The sequence below is a fragment of the Sclerotinia sclerotiorum genome, genomic scaffold (assembly GCF_000146945.2).
Source record: "Sclerotinia sclerotiorum 1980 UF-70 scaffold_23 genomic scaffold, whole genome shotgun sequence".
In the NCBI taxonomy this organism is placed as follows: Eukaryota; Fungi; Ascomycota; class Leotiomycetes; order Helotiales; family Sclerotiniaceae; genus Sclerotinia; species Sclerotinia sclerotiorum.
This window is the reverse complement of record NW_001820813.1, coordinates 356,467-371,305: the sequence shown is the minus strand read 5'-3', so window position 1 is coordinate 371,305 and position 14,839 is coordinate 356,467. Positions and strand designations below refer to the sequence as shown.

General features: G+C 43.6%; 4 protein-coding genes across 4 annotated transcripts; 1 reads left to right on the top strand and 3 right to left on the bottom strand.

Annotated features, from left to right (window-relative positions):
- Nucleotides 1-441: 441 nt before the first annotated feature.
- On the bottom strand, nt 442-597 carry SS1G_13077 (predicted protein; the record flags this gene model as incomplete). The annotated part of the gene is made up of 1 exon (XM_001585935.1): nt 442-597. The coding sequence occupies one exon, from the start codon at nt 595-597 to the stop codon at nt 442-444; it is 156 nt and encodes a 51-aa protein (XP_001585985.1).
- A 299-nt stretch (nt 598-896) lies between these two features.
- Nucleotides 897-1,823, top strand: SS1G_13076 (predicted protein; the record flags this gene model as incomplete). The annotated part of the gene is made up of 4 exons (XM_001585934.1): nt 897-909; nt 1,116-1,199; nt 1,456-1,514; nt 1,689-1,823. 4 exons carry the CDS (start codon nt 897-899, stop codon nt 1,821-1,823), a joined length of 291 nt encoding a protein of 96 aa, XP_001585984.1.
- A 1,306-nt stretch (nt 1,824-3,129) lies between these two features.
- On the bottom strand, nt 3,130-6,399 carry SS1G_13075 (hypothetical protein; the record flags this gene model as incomplete). Its single annotated transcript, XM_001585933.1, has 6 exons — nt 3,130-4,263; nt 4,324-4,421; nt 4,473-4,572; nt 4,668-5,293; nt 5,477-5,788; nt 6,159-6,399. 6 exons carry the CDS (start codon nt 6,397-6,399, stop codon nt 3,130-3,132), a joined length of 2,511 nt encoding a protein of 836 aa, XP_001585983.1.
- A 1,907-nt stretch (nt 6,400-8,306) lies between these two features.
- Nucleotides 8,307-14,014, bottom strand: SS1G_13074 (hypothetical protein; the record flags this gene model as incomplete). Its single annotated transcript, XM_001585932.1, has 3 exons — nt 8,307-8,417; nt 8,469-13,438; nt 13,498-14,014. 3 exons carry the CDS (start codon nt 14,012-14,014, stop codon nt 8,307-8,309), a joined length of 5,598 nt encoding a protein of 1,865 aa, XP_001585982.1.
- Nucleotides 14,015-14,839: the final 825 nt, after the last annotated feature.

Sequence of the window (14,839 nt, the reverse complement as noted above, 5' to 3'; positions counted from 1 at the left end):
AGATACTGTGGCTATTTGTAACTGTCTTCTTCACGCAGCATTAGTCAAAATCCTGGAAGCTTTCCGGCTTACATATTATATTTACTACTACGTACAGCTATGTTGGCACAGCTGAAATTCCTTCCAATGCAATCAAAGTCCAAGATTCAAGATCCTCCACAACATCTTTACACAAAATAAGCATCACCCCCTTTGCACTGCTATGCTTTATTCTCCTGTGACAGCGGAATGTTTCGTCTAATGCAGATATCTACTAGGTAGTTGTGGTTCTTTGATCTTGAGGTAAGATGAATATCAAGAGCATTGGAAGTATGTACCTAGTAGGTTAATGAGGTAAATTCAATCATTATATTCACTCTGCATTCAGGACCATCCACAGTATACTCTGAGTCTCTGAATCTCTGAATCTCTGAATCTCTGAATCTCTGAATCTCTGAATCTCTAAATCACTGAATCATCTTCTCCATTCAATTCTCTCCTTTGTTCAAAGTTTGTAACAACAACAACAACAACAACAACAACAACAACAACAGCACCCAAGAAAAAAGAGGTACGGTACCACTTTATATGATTGCATCCATCAAGACCGGTGGACATCAATCACACACCGCAAACAACAACTCAGCAAATCAACCCCACCAAAGCCAGCCATCAAACTAATAAACAAGCGAGCCCATAGCAGCCAAAAATCCGACCGGGAACGCTTTTATTTACCGTTCGTTCGTTCGTTTCGTTCGTTTCGTTCGTTCATTGACTTCAGAAACATAAACTGGATCCCTCATCAAAATTTATCACAACTCAACCTTCCTCTCCTCCATAATCCATATCTGGTGATTCTCACATTATCGCAAGAATTCAAAGAAAATCTTCATATCAACAAATATACACTCTTCAAGATGTCGTGGCAGGGTACGTTTATATCGTTTTCTTTCTATCGTCAAGGTGGAGCTGTGCTTACCCCTCCTTGGGACCTTGGGACCCCTCTATGAATGGTTACTTTGAAAGGAGACGTTTACTAATGATTCCGCACAGCTTATATCGACCAAAGGTACGGAATCCATAACGAGATGACGAGATAAAGATGGAATAGGATAGGAAACTGATAGGAGTAATAGTCTTTGCGGAAGCGGACATGTTGAAAAGGGAGCTATCTACAATTTGGAGGGAAACTCTTGCTGGGCCACCAGCCCTGACTTCCGGTACGAAATCAACTCCTCGATATCTATTTATCCATCTCGTCTTCTTTCACACATATATACATAAATCTGCTGGGTTGATTTCGCATATTGATAGATGGAATGATGATTATGGGATGGATACCAAGCACAAATATACGAAATCTCACTGGAATCAAGCGCTTACATAAATTCTCTAGATCACACCCGCCGAATGTAGAGTCAAAAAGGGACTTGATGAAAGACAGATGAATTTATATGCAAATGATCCCATCTGCAGCGAGAGATATGTTCTTACAAAGGTGGATGAGGAGACTAAAGTTCTCTTTGCTAGAAAAGGTATGTTCATTCATATTTCCGTATAATTTCTCAGCCTTACATTTGTCATCTCATTCATTACTCATTCTCCAACCTTTCAACAATCAACACATACAACGTGTTCCTATACTTCCACTTCAGCATAAGTATATTCATAAAGATCCAAGCTAATCTCTCAACTCTTACGAAAAATAGGGTAAAGATGGTCTCGTCATCGGTAAAACCGTCCAAGCAATTGTCATAGCTCGATACGTCGACCCAATGATCGCAGGAAACACCTCGGAGACTGTTCAAAAATTGGTCGATTATCTTGTTAAAGTTGGCTACTAAATATCCTGTTAAATATCAAACAATGGATTCTTTCTTCTGCTGCTACTACTTTTTGCAATTTTTTGACTTTTGCTCTGCTGCTGCTGATGATGATATGATGGATGGAAGGAAGAATGAATGGATGGATGTTTTGGAAGAGGAATGAAACGGGGAAAGATTTGCATATGTGGATAGAATGATAGGGGAGGAGGATATGATGAGGTAGGAAAGGGAAGAAAGGGAAGAAGGGGAAGAAAGGAAAGGAAGGGAAGGGAAAGGAAGGAAGATACTAGAATAGTATCGATTATTTTGATTGATTGATTGGTTCATTCATTCATAGGATTGCATGCATGAATGGTTCATATTGCAATATACAATGAATGAATGAATAAATGAACGATCCATACCATATTGCAACAAATGAGATGGATATTCTCTAAAACCAACCTCATCTCCTCATCTCCTTGATTCATCTCCCCTTCAACTCTTCAATCTAAATACCATGAAATTAGGTAAGATTACACATATTAATAAAATCTTTTGAGAGAGAGATATATATATATATATTAATAGAACCTAGATAAAAGATCAAAAATATATTTATATAATATACTCGTAACCCCAGACTACTTATATCATTAGATTATAAAATTATTAAATCACCAGATCATCAAGAGAAAAGAAAAAGAAAAAGAAAAAGAACATCTTAAATTTGAATTTGAATTTAAATTTGATGTTGATATTGATCTCGACACTAACTAACACCTATAGACCTAAAAAGAAAAGCGCAAGCAATAATAACAATAACAATAACAATAACAATAACAATAACAAAAAACTATGGTATCCAATATCCTATCCAATATCCAAAAAGCTATCCTATCCTATCCAAAGATTCAATCCAATGCAACAATCCTAATAATGTAATGCATATCTCCATAAGTCCAAGCCCATGCAAGCAAGCCTTGCGTTTCATCCATATCCATATCCACTCCGTGTCCTGTCCTGCCTATCCTATCCTGTCCAGTCCTGTCCTGTTTTCAACACCGGCTTGTATCAAATATCCTAGCTATATCGAATGTGAAATATGAAATGTGAATATCAGATCCGATACTGACTGTATTATTCCTCAGCCGAGAAGGGTATCCGTGTCTTTCGTTTTAGTTTGTGTGTGTTGTATGTTGATGTATGCGTATGTCGTAATAATCATAGTTTATATCCCCACCTCCCTTCCCTCCTCCATTGCCTTCTTTTCCCCCTCTTTCCCAGCTCTCCCGCTCTCGGCTTTCCTCCTTCCATGCATCTCCCCCAAATCCACCCAATACGCCTAACTCCTCAACCAACTACTCCCTACCACCCCTCCACTCACACTCCCACTCCCACTACTAACTCTATTCCCCCCTCCCCCTCCACCTCCACCCCCAACTAAACCCTCTCCACCCCCAGCAGTCCCCGGCCTCTTATCAACCTCCAAACCCGCCTGCACCGACACCAACGGACTACTCGGCGTACTCGCCGAACTCCCATTACTCCTCACGCTAGCAGCCCTATGATGTCCATAACCCATAAAGCCACTTAGCGAACTACCACTTCTTTCCCTATCATCCCTCTGAACTGGACTTTGCCCACTCCTCGCGCTTCTATTTCTACTCAGTGGAAAACTAACCATTCTAGATTTACTTCCCGAAAACCCAAATGCTGCTCCTAATCCCCCACGTTCCTTTTTCTCTATATCTGTACCTAGGATTTTAGATGCTTTTGCGTTACCAGAGGATGAATCGGTACTCATTAGATCTTCTACGAAACTGCTGGGAAAGAGACCCCATTTTCCTTTCGAGGTACAACCGCTCCAGCACCATTGATCTTGCCATGCATATCCTACATTATAAATTCTCTCTCCTTTTGAAAATTTTAACCATCCTTCTTCTTTATCTTTGGGTTTCCAATCCCATTTTGCGACTGCTTGAAGAGAACTTTGAGGATTCATTTTTACCTCATCTCGTGGGGGTGAGAGGAGAGAAATAGCCGTTGCGGGGAATGATCCACGTTCACCATCATGATAACCTATACACCAATTACCGCCAAAACGTTCCGGGAACGTTATTCCCACAATCTTTGCACCATCTGCAAAATGCATAGTTGGTTGACCATCAGGATCACGAAATGTTTTAGCAGTAGGTTTTGGATGATGGGTTATCGTTGCATGAGCCGAAGGACGAGAAGCTACTTTAGATGCTATTTCGAACATGCAGTAAGTAGAAAGTTTGGGTTCGTGAATAGTGAATTGAATATCGAAATCGAGGACTGAAGGTGGTTGAATGCCATAGACAGTTGTTATACCCGTTACTTGTGGAAGGGGACGAGGGTGACGGGCTAGGTGACGGAAGAGGGATGTTACGCTAAAGAAGATAGTTGCATCATGGTCTTCCACTGTGCGGTGATCTTCAATGCAGAATATACACTGAATGGAAATGTTAGTTGGTTGCTGTTCCTAAAAGCTGAGTTGAAGAGAAGTGCTTACACCATAGATAGGATCATCCACTGAAGTTGTTTTAAGGTGACATTTCGAGATAAATCTTTGACGCCATCGAATACCAGTATTAGAATATATACCAGAACCTAGAAACCAACATTAGCATTCTTCCACCCTTAAAACCAAGTTGTACATACGATCAAGTAATCTATCCTTTTCCACATCATTCCAACCCACTTCATAAGCACATTTAATACATCTCGCACTCAAAGTAGCACTATAATGGCCCTGATCCTTCTGTCAGTTAAAACAAACCTAAGTATTAGCAGGGAAACGCGAACCAAATATCCAAAGAAATTTCAACAAAGTAATCACGAAGGAATCCTACATACCGAAGGTCTCTTAACAACTTTAAATCCTGTTTCCCCTCTAATCATCGCTTTAGCCCCTGGACAAAACCCCTCAAATTTATAAAACGAACTATCATGTCTCATAGGACAATCTAAGCTTTTCAATGAAGGGGTCATAGCTCTATGCATTGCTAATTGACTTTGACTCCGATATTCTGGAATGCGACTTAAAGGCTGTATTGGCACTGGTTCAGGATCCTGAGTTGGTACAACTTCTAAACCACTATCAAAAATGGGAACGACTTCTAATCCATCTTCCACTCCGTTTCCAAAACCAGGCAGCTGTAGTGTAGAAGCTAGTGATGCAGTAGAAGTTGGAGAAGTGGTTGCAGGTGCCAATCTACCCCAAGAAGCTGGATCATGTATATCAGACATAGGTGGACTAACTGGACTTTTCATCCATAATGATGTCCCAGATTCCGAAGGTTGATAGTCACTAATACCTGGACTTAATGGGGTTGCTGAAATTGGCGTTGGAGGTTTCAAGGATGCAGTAGGAAAGTATTCATTATCCGGCTTCGTTGTACTCGAAGATGCGGGCGTAGCATCTCGATCCCTCAATGAACCATTCCGCGAACTTCCCCCTTGAGATGTCTGGGCCTTGACTCCTTTTCCTTCCTATTAATTCACCATATCCACTCCCTTTAGAACTATGCCTTTTCTATCGGACTGCTAGCCGACGATATTGAGGACCACGGAGATGTGAGCATTGACATCACTAAAAGTTTCACTCGCCCTATTCTCTTCAATCGAGGACGCTGATTTTCGTAACTCGTTGTGAAATGACATACGAGACTGTTTCTTTCGCTCTAAAAATTCCTCATTTGCGCTAAGCCTTTGATACACGAGCTCTTTGGCTATGAATACTTGCTTGGGAGGTGATGTATCAAATCCATATTTAGGAGGAGGTGTAGCTTGTATTGATTCCTGATAACTTGGTTCTGGGGATTGGCCACGAGGAGGAGTTCTTGGCCCTACATCAAAATATGGTCCACTCAAACTCCATGGATTTTCCTTTTTATGAGAACTTTTGGAAGGACTTGATACAGGAACTCTATCATCGATATTTTGTCTGTTGAAATAAGGGGGTAATTCTGAAGATGCTGAAGTGGTAGGAAATGAGAACCCTGTTGCCAGTGGTCCTCGAGGAGATTGTTCCAGCATCGGCATATGTGCGGGACTCAAAGGGGGAGATCTATCTTCCATCCGAAAATGATGGCGATCCGCCTGCTCTATCCGATCCCGAAGATTGTTGAAGATAAAAGTACATTCCGTCCGACATCTTTTCGATTGGTGTTTGACATTTGTGAAAGCTGATGCTTGAAAGGATTCGAGGTTCTCATCGAAATCTTGGCATTCATCAATTTGATCCCTGAGATCAATTCTAACCTCCTTCAATCGATTTGAAATAGATTCTACCACACCATCAGTCAATAACTCCCAAAAACCTCCATAATCCCCAATAACACTCACCATCCTCCAGTAAAGCCTTAGCAAAAGCTTCACCACAAGATCCCGCAGCATCTCTGTAAGCATCCGCAATACCTTGACAACTCTTTTCCAAAGTCCTCTGTAAATTCTGTGCCAGCTCCGCGATATATTTTAAATTCTCAGGACCATGACTCGCCGTTCTCGCAATCCTCTTGGTCAACTTGATCCCTGCATCGAGTGCCTTTATGATGCCCTTTACAGGAGCGGCGAAATCGTCGGACATGTGGGCGGGAGCTTGCGAGCGTAGCGTAGCTCGCGACTATTGAGTGTAGTTCGCGGATGGTGTAGTAGCTTTGCGAGTAGTTCGTAAAAGTATCTCTGGGCGCACCACCAAACCAAGGACGACCTTGCTCACTCACGAACCGTTCCCAGTCCGGCAGTTTGCGCAGAGGCCACTCCGCTTCCACTTGTTCTAACCTTTATCGATAATCTTGCGTCTATGATTCTCAGGGACGTGTATAGAGGATCGCTTTCTGTCGATCAATCAAAAGGTACGTAATATCCGCTCCGTTTTCCCTGGATCCAGTTTCACCCAATCTGCCAATAACGAAATGGTCCTAATTCGCGGTATAAGATATAGAGAACGTTGTGTATGTAAGATATACTAGGTAATAATCTAAATGATAAATTGAACGATTGCGCACGGTAACCAGGTAGGAGATAGTGCTTCGAACGAATAAATGAATAGAGGTGAGGTCTGTGTCTAGAAGAGAAATGAAGAGGGCGAAAGGATTACTTGTTGTGTAGCGCTGCGGCTCTTTTTCATTTGCAGTATGTATATGTAAGTAACCTTCTACTTCGGTATGTGTTACTCGTCCATGGGTCGCCCAGTCGGTTGGTAGTGTAGTATATGCTGTATAACCATACTAAGAGATGGATTCGTCCAATATCGAGCCCTCCCAATGACAGGCAGGAGCACGATGCACAGAAGTATGAAGGGTAAAAGTAATCTTACAATCGATAAACGTTCGTTTTCCCGTTGTACTGCTACCCTCATAAATCAATGTCGCCCTTCCAGTTGCTGACAGATATGTATGTAGTGTGTCCTCGTAGCCTTAAAGAACTTTACCAGAAACCTAAGATCTTAGCAGAAACCTACCAGAAACTTTACTTTTCCCTTACCCTTAAGCCCTGGTGGCCCTTAACCTTAAGAGCAAGCATATAGCAAGACCCACGAAGAGCTTATTATTCTGCTTGGAAAGAAAGCCCTGCAGAATGAGCACAGCCCCTGGACCGATCAAGCCTTGCACAAACACAGCGTGGATCAGGGCTGACAACAAGTGGTACGTGGGTTCTCCAGTGCAATCCAATCGCCCGCTTCGATCTCCATACCAAATATACTTCGTGAAGCATATTGCGTAGACAATCATTAAGATCTTACAATACCTAGGTATCTTACCATATCTTACAGCATCATATAAAATAATCCTTAAACCGCAATCCTATACCTAAAGCAAAACAAAACAAAACAATATATAATCTATCCTTCCAACTCCAACAACAACAACAAAACACATCAAATATACCAATTACAGTACCTACTGAAAAGAAATTGATACGCCAAGGGTGTCTTTTATACTTTTCTTGTATCCATTGCTATCTACTAGGTCTAGCGGCAACCCCGTCCATCCGTTTGACAGAGTGGAGGGCCACCAGGCCCACTATCGATCGCTTTAGCTTCAGCCTGGGTGTTCTTCTCATCCCTTCATCACATCAATTTAAAACTCATACTGCGATCAAAGGTTAGGTTGCTTCTATAGGTATCTGCATTTATGGCCAGACTTTCTTATGTCATCGTGATAATGGAAAGGAGATTGGGCACATAAAAATTAATGTATAATGCTGTCAATGAATCTCAAATAATTTTGAATTTATCATTGTAATTTTTCCATCTTCTCTCTCTCTCTCTAACTATTTATTTACATCAGATCGTTGACGTGGATTCAATTTCTGATTGCTCTCATGTTTATTTCATCTCATAGCATTAGAAAGGCGTTCAGATCGCTTTACCCCCTCCAGGCACATCGCTCCAACCAGAACTAGATGTGCGCCTGCAAAGCCCGTACTAGTTAAATATGTAAAAGAAAACCCCAAACTCCATTGTACAAGAAGAGACGAAAAATCTAAAGCCTAAAAGGTTGCAACGGCAATTGCGATGGCTTGGCTATCGGAGTGCGAGATAGAAATGCTGATCTCCTTTACACCGGCTTCCTTTGCCGCTGTTGCGGCATTGCCGTGAAGCTATATGTTCGTTAGTGAATGTTGTTTAAAAATGAAGGAGTGTAAACTTACCGAGACTATTGGTGCACCCTTTTCGTTGTTAGTAATCTCAATCTCCTTCAAAGGTGCTCCGGCTCCCTTGCTTGCAACACCAAGAGACTTGAAGACTGCCTCTTTTGCACTCCACTTCCCAGCGAGAGATGCCTGTGGGTGGGGTGCTTGCTTGCAGTAAGCGACCTCTTTCTCGGTGAAGTTTCTCTCCAAGAATGTCTCGTTGTCGATGTTGATAGCAGCAATATCCTCTACATCAACACCAACTTTGTTACCAGCTGTTGCAGCGCCCTTTGCAAGTGATTCAACCAGTTGCTTTGTGCTCTCGGCCTTTTCCTTGTTGATGACCTTCTTGGCGAAGTTTGGAGCGTATGTGAGAGCAGACGTCTTCCTGTCAACTGATACACGAGCATCTGGGTTAAGGAAGACAGTTCCCTCTTGATCGTTGGTGTAAGGAGATTTTTCCTTGGCAACAAACAAGGTATTTGTAATCATTCCGTTGTGGAAGTAGCGGTAAGCCTTCTTCTGCCTGGCCTCAACCTTGGTACAGTATGCCGAGTATGTTTGCTCATCAAGAGTGGCGTACAAATACTTTGGATGGATACCAATAGCCTGGGCACCCTTCTGACCGAAACCGAAGGAGGTAACAGAGAAAGCCTTGACACCATCTGTTTGGATGCTGCGGCTGGGGTAAACAATGTAGTCAAACTTCTCCATAACTTGGTCGATGTTGTCGGCATTCCTGTTACCAGGGACCAAACCACTGTTGAGGACCTGCAAACAACCATTAAACATCCAAGCGCCGGCAGCACCCTTAGGATGACCTGTCAAATACTTCTGGAAGATACCCATAAGAGCGTTACCCTTTTTACGACCAAGATGCTCCATCTGTTGGCAAATGACTGACGACTCGTTCTTATCGTTTGCAACGGTTGAGGTACCGTGGAAAGATGCGACATCGAGGTCATCGATGGTAAGGCCCCAAGTAGCAAGGGCACCACGAAGCGGTGCGATGGTAGGATCTTTCTTCCAGAAACTGTTGCCAAGACTGTTTAGGACCTCGCGTTCTTGACGTAGAGCTTCGCGCTCGATATGCTGTGCACGTTCTTGAGCATATTCGCTCTCGTTGAAGTCTGTCCCTTGAGCTTTCATAGCAGAAATCTCCTCATGAAGATACTCAAGTTCTGACTCCTGCCATGCCTTGATGTTCTTCTTGCGGAGCTCAACTTGTCTGCGACGGTACTTGATATCCAAAAGTGGCGATGGGAACTTGCCTGGGTTTTCACGAGCCGTTGTGAGAACACCTTGTCCTGGAGCAGGAACAGATCGCCCAATCTTATCAGTAGCAGTGGTAGTTAATCCAAGGATACCGTAGATTGGTACACCCATGTCAAGAGCAAGCTTGGCAGTCATGATGACTTGGATACCACAACCTTGGGACTCCATGAAACCATTTCTGGTGGTGGTATTAGGACGAGACATTTCCTTGGGTGTGCGGCCGTGAGCGATTTCATCGACGGCATTGCTGGTGGCCTTCATGTTGGCAAACTCATATGAACCCTCCTCTTGGAAATCATCGAAGCCACCAACAAAACAGACGCGAGCTTTCCCTTCAAGAATAGTCTCGTAACCAATATCGATGGATTCGACTGATGTAGCGCAAGCTCCGACAGGAGTCTTAATTGGACCAGTCGAGGAGATCAACAACATGTTGACCCAAGCACTCATGGTGTTAATGAAAGACTCTTGAAGGATATCCTTTTGGAGCGGTTTGTCCAAGAAGCGATCTTTATACATTCCTCTTAGAGCCGTGGTACCACCAATACCAGACCCAATACAGTTACCTACTTCAGAGATGTGTACATACTGATAGAACTCATATGGATCAGTAATACCAGATGCCAATAAAGACTCGACAGTACAAACAAGGACGAACAAGGTGACAGGGTCGACTTGTGAGATAATATCATCCGGAATACCATATTTTTTAGCATCCCATCCAGTCGGGATTTGACCTGCGACAAGTCGGTCGAAGCGAAGAGCCTTTGGAATGAGTAGGGTAGCGCCCTTACGCATGCGGACGAGATACTCTCCAGATTCTGGGATCTCGAAGATTTCAGCTTTGTCACCGTGCTCACGTTTAAACTCTTCTGCTGTCTCCTTGGAGGTCTCAAATGGCTCCAAGTCCTCTTGAATGACAACCTCTTGAAGCAATTGCTTCTTCTCCGGGTTATAGCCTTTGAAAAGCTCGGGCTCAATCAAACGGATACCGGAGTGTTCGAGAATGTACTTCTCGTATTTGCTCTTGATATCTTTATCGTCAACCGGATCTCCGGTCTTGGCATCAACCCATCCTGCGTATGATTTGCCTTTAAGGTTACCATTGTGATTCTTGATGAGACCCATAATCCAGGCCATTTCAACACAACCTTCCAAAGAGAATTCTCCGTATGCCTCCATTTCCCATCTAGTCCGAGAGTTACCCCATGGTCCAACCTCAGCAAAACCAGTAACTACAACAACCTTTTCGAGATCAACCATTCCCTTGAGGTTTTCATTAAGTGGAGAAACTTCCTTCTTCCAGTCTGGTAATGATGGGAAGTTGTACTTGATGTTTGCGCGTGGTTCAATTGTGACCTTCTTGTAGAGCATCTCACTGTCCTCACCATTGACAATCTTATTCTCAATGGCGGTCTCCTTAGTGACAGCTTGTCGGACTTCGCTAGTCTCCATTATGTCTTTTCGGAGTTTGGTCATCAAGTCCTTGAGGTTAGGAATGAATTGTAAACCACCGTTCAGATCGGCGAAAACTGGCTCAGATTGGCAGAGGTCAACAATGTTAGGGGCCATCAAGCCCAACAAGTTGAAAGCCATTTCTTGCTGAGAGAACGTGCGTACACCATAAGCTTCGACACCTTCTGCGACAATGTTGTTGCCAGACATGAGACCAGTACCACGAGTCCAACCAATGACAGCTCCGCAGATAGTGAGGAAGCTACCCCAGCTTTCCGAGTGCCATCTGTTGAATAAGGTTTCCAATGCCAACTTGGATTCGGAGTAAAGACCGTCGTTTCCAAAGGTACCGTGATTTGGAGAGAGCGGCAAGACGACTTGAGCAGGTCTAGTTTCGAATCCTCGCTCAAACTTCTGAGTCTTCACACAACCCAAAAGACGGAGTAGATTGGTCAACATGATGCGGTGAGCAAGCTCTGATTTGGAGTCGATGCTATCAATTTCACGACCGTTCTCGGGAATGGCAGCAAATGGGATGACATAGTCGAGATCCCATCCAAGACCCTTCTTTGGATCGTAAATATAGTCAATCAAGGCTTCAACGTCTTGTTTACTACCTTGGTTGAAGGGAACGACAATAAGTTGAGATCCTCGGGATCCATGGCGAGCATACATCGATTGATAATACTCAGTGACCTGTCTGGAGAATCGACTGGTAGTTACAACAACCTTAGCACCACCACTGATCAAGCCTTGCAATACATCAGCCCCGATTGAGCCAGCTCCAGCACCAGTCATCAAAGCATTCTTGCCTTGGAAAGTGACACCAGATTTGGCAGCTTGCTCTAAGCCATCAAGATAGAGGCCTGTAAGCCTCTTGCTGTATTCCCAACCATGCTCGTCCTTTCTCTTTAAATGAAGGAATGGGATGGTCTCAACCTTTCCAGCCTTGGCATTGCCATTGATCTTTCCGTCGTTCATCTTGACTCCGTTCTTTTTGCCGGATGACGCCTTGCCATTGCTGTTCTCTTTGGGGATTATCTGCCCTTCGCTCATCGCTAAAGAGCGAATAACATCACCGTAAAGGCTCTTGATCTGGAGCTGTGATGCTTTGGAGAGCTTGTGTTGCTGCTTGATAAGCTTGTAAATACGGCTGAGATCGTTCTGGACTTTGGTTCGGTTTCCATATTCTGAAATCTTTCCACCATCAGCCATCTCTCGCACATAGTGCTCGAGCTTTCGGACACTAGATCTTGGGATCTCGGCATATTCTAGGTTGCCGCGAGCATCGATTGTTGTGTGTGGTCCGGTTGGTAATGCAACGTCCTTGTAAACAGGCGACTCGTGGAGTACATCTCTGCAGTTATCGATGAGGGACTGCCCGAGTTCTTTTGCAAGCTTATAAGTCTCGCCACGCTCAGTTGGGCAGTTATCCATGTGATATTGCATAAATTCCAGAAGGGTAGGGTTGGATCTGTTCATGATACGAATACACTGGCTAACGATTTCTCGATCAACTGCTTGAAGTCGACCGAAAATTATATCGTAGTACATTGTCAAAGCATCTTGTCGAGCCCAATTCCAGGAAGAATCGTATACTCTAGCCTTTAATGAGGTGAAGACGGGCTCAATACCTGAAGCGTAAAACTCTCCATGTTCGACATTCCACAGGTCGAGTTGCGCTTGAAGTACCTTCTCTGATTGTTGCGCACCAATGAACGCCTTGTCACCGGCTCGGAGATCCATCTTGAGGTATCTAGCGAAAAGCTCAAGCTGCTGCTTGAAAAGTGCCCTCTGATCCTTGGTCAAAGCATCAAGGGCAGCGGGATCCATCATCATTCCACCACCCGAACCACCTCCATCGGCACTGGCAGATACCGTAGAAAGGCTGATGCCTGCATTTGCTGCATACTTTTGTGAAACGTCGTCGAGGAATGCCTTAGCATCGCTTTCAGATCCTAAACGTGCTGCTGGCTCCATTGTCAGAGCCAAAAGCAAGACACCATCTTGTCTTCCAGATGCCAAACCCCATCGTGTTTCCAAGTATTTCCGTGCTGCGGTGATATTGAATCCACCAGGCATTTTTGAGGATATTAATCTCGCAACGAGGGATGATGATTGCTTCCCTAATTGACCATTGAAAGTTTGCTGCATCGAAGCTCCTAACTCGTCTAGAGGGGTATCTTCTGGCTTCTCAGGCGTTGATCCAAATTCTTTGCCCAAATCTCCCAATATTTCATTTTGCAGTGTAGATTTTCCTGTAGAAACCCCATGGTTAGCTTTTGCGACTCGAGTAACTGGAAAAGACAACTCTTACCTCCGACAAGATCCTTAATGGCCTTGGTCAAGGGAATTTCCAGAAGTGGTTTCTTGAGTTTTTGGGCAATCAAAGATCGCACAATATCTATGGCTCCAACTGGGGCATCTGAAACTTGTGCGGCCGGACCTGCACTTGGTGGAGGGGCTGCTGCAACTGGAGCGGGTGCCGAGCTAGACGATGCAGCTGGTGCTGGTGAAGAATCACTTGGAGCAGCCGCAGGCTCATCCTCCACTGGGTCGACATCATAGTAAATCTCCTTGGCATCCTTGTTGTAACATAAAATTTGACGTTGAATAGATTTTGCTGCATCGTAGGCTTCGTATTTAGAGGCGAGTGTCCGCTTAGCCATGGTACCAAGGGTATCTGCAGGACCAATTTCGACGATTCTTTCGGTAGTCTTCTCATCTAAAATGACATCTTGTGTTTCAATCCATCTTACGGGAGATGCAAATTGATATGCCAAAAGCTCAACAAGGAGCGTGTGGGCGAGCTCTTGCTCGACTTCGGGACGCATGGTGGAGGATTGTGCGTGCGGGAGAAAAATTAAGCTGTATTCGAGGGGGGTATCATAAAAAGAATTTCTGCGAAGGGATTCTGAACGTTGGTCAAACTGTCAAAGTCAGATTTTTGAATCTCAAGACAGTTCTTTCTGTTTCTCTAAAAAAAAAAGTAGTAAAGAAAAGGCTACCCTGAGAATTCCTCTAAAGTCTATATCCAGTAATACAAAAGATATAGAGACTTTTCTCTTTCTAGATCAGCAAAACAAAATGACTGATTTGATTAGGAAAATAAAAATCAAATTGAGGGTTTGAAATGAGGATGGGGATCAATGAAGCAAATAAGAAGAGGAGGGGGACCTTCTAATGTTTCAATTCTGGTGGAGCGGAGAAAAGACAAATAGTCAAGTCAATAATTGTTGTTCGAGAGAGAAGCTTTCTCGCTTTCTCGTTCTCTCGCATTATTTGTCTAGGATTACAAGGAGAGCCATCTCAATGGTTGACAACATTTTGGCCCTCCTCCCAACAGACGGGCGAGGGTTGAGACTAGATGTGAATTAGGCTTAGCTTGATCATCTTATCCTTGCTAATAAATTTCTCCCCTCAAAAGCACGGGTGAGCATTAAAAACATCATCTCAACGACCTTTTGAGTCTTGAATTGACCCAATACCAAGGGTTGAGGGAGTACGGAGTGTACGGAGTAGAGTATCCATACGACCAGCCGTTACACACTTCTTATCTTTCCTACCTACATATATGCACTGTGATATCGAACGAGGTCATGATAGAGATGCCGCATATACAACATATTAGTACAGTATAGTGCAATATAGTACAGTCA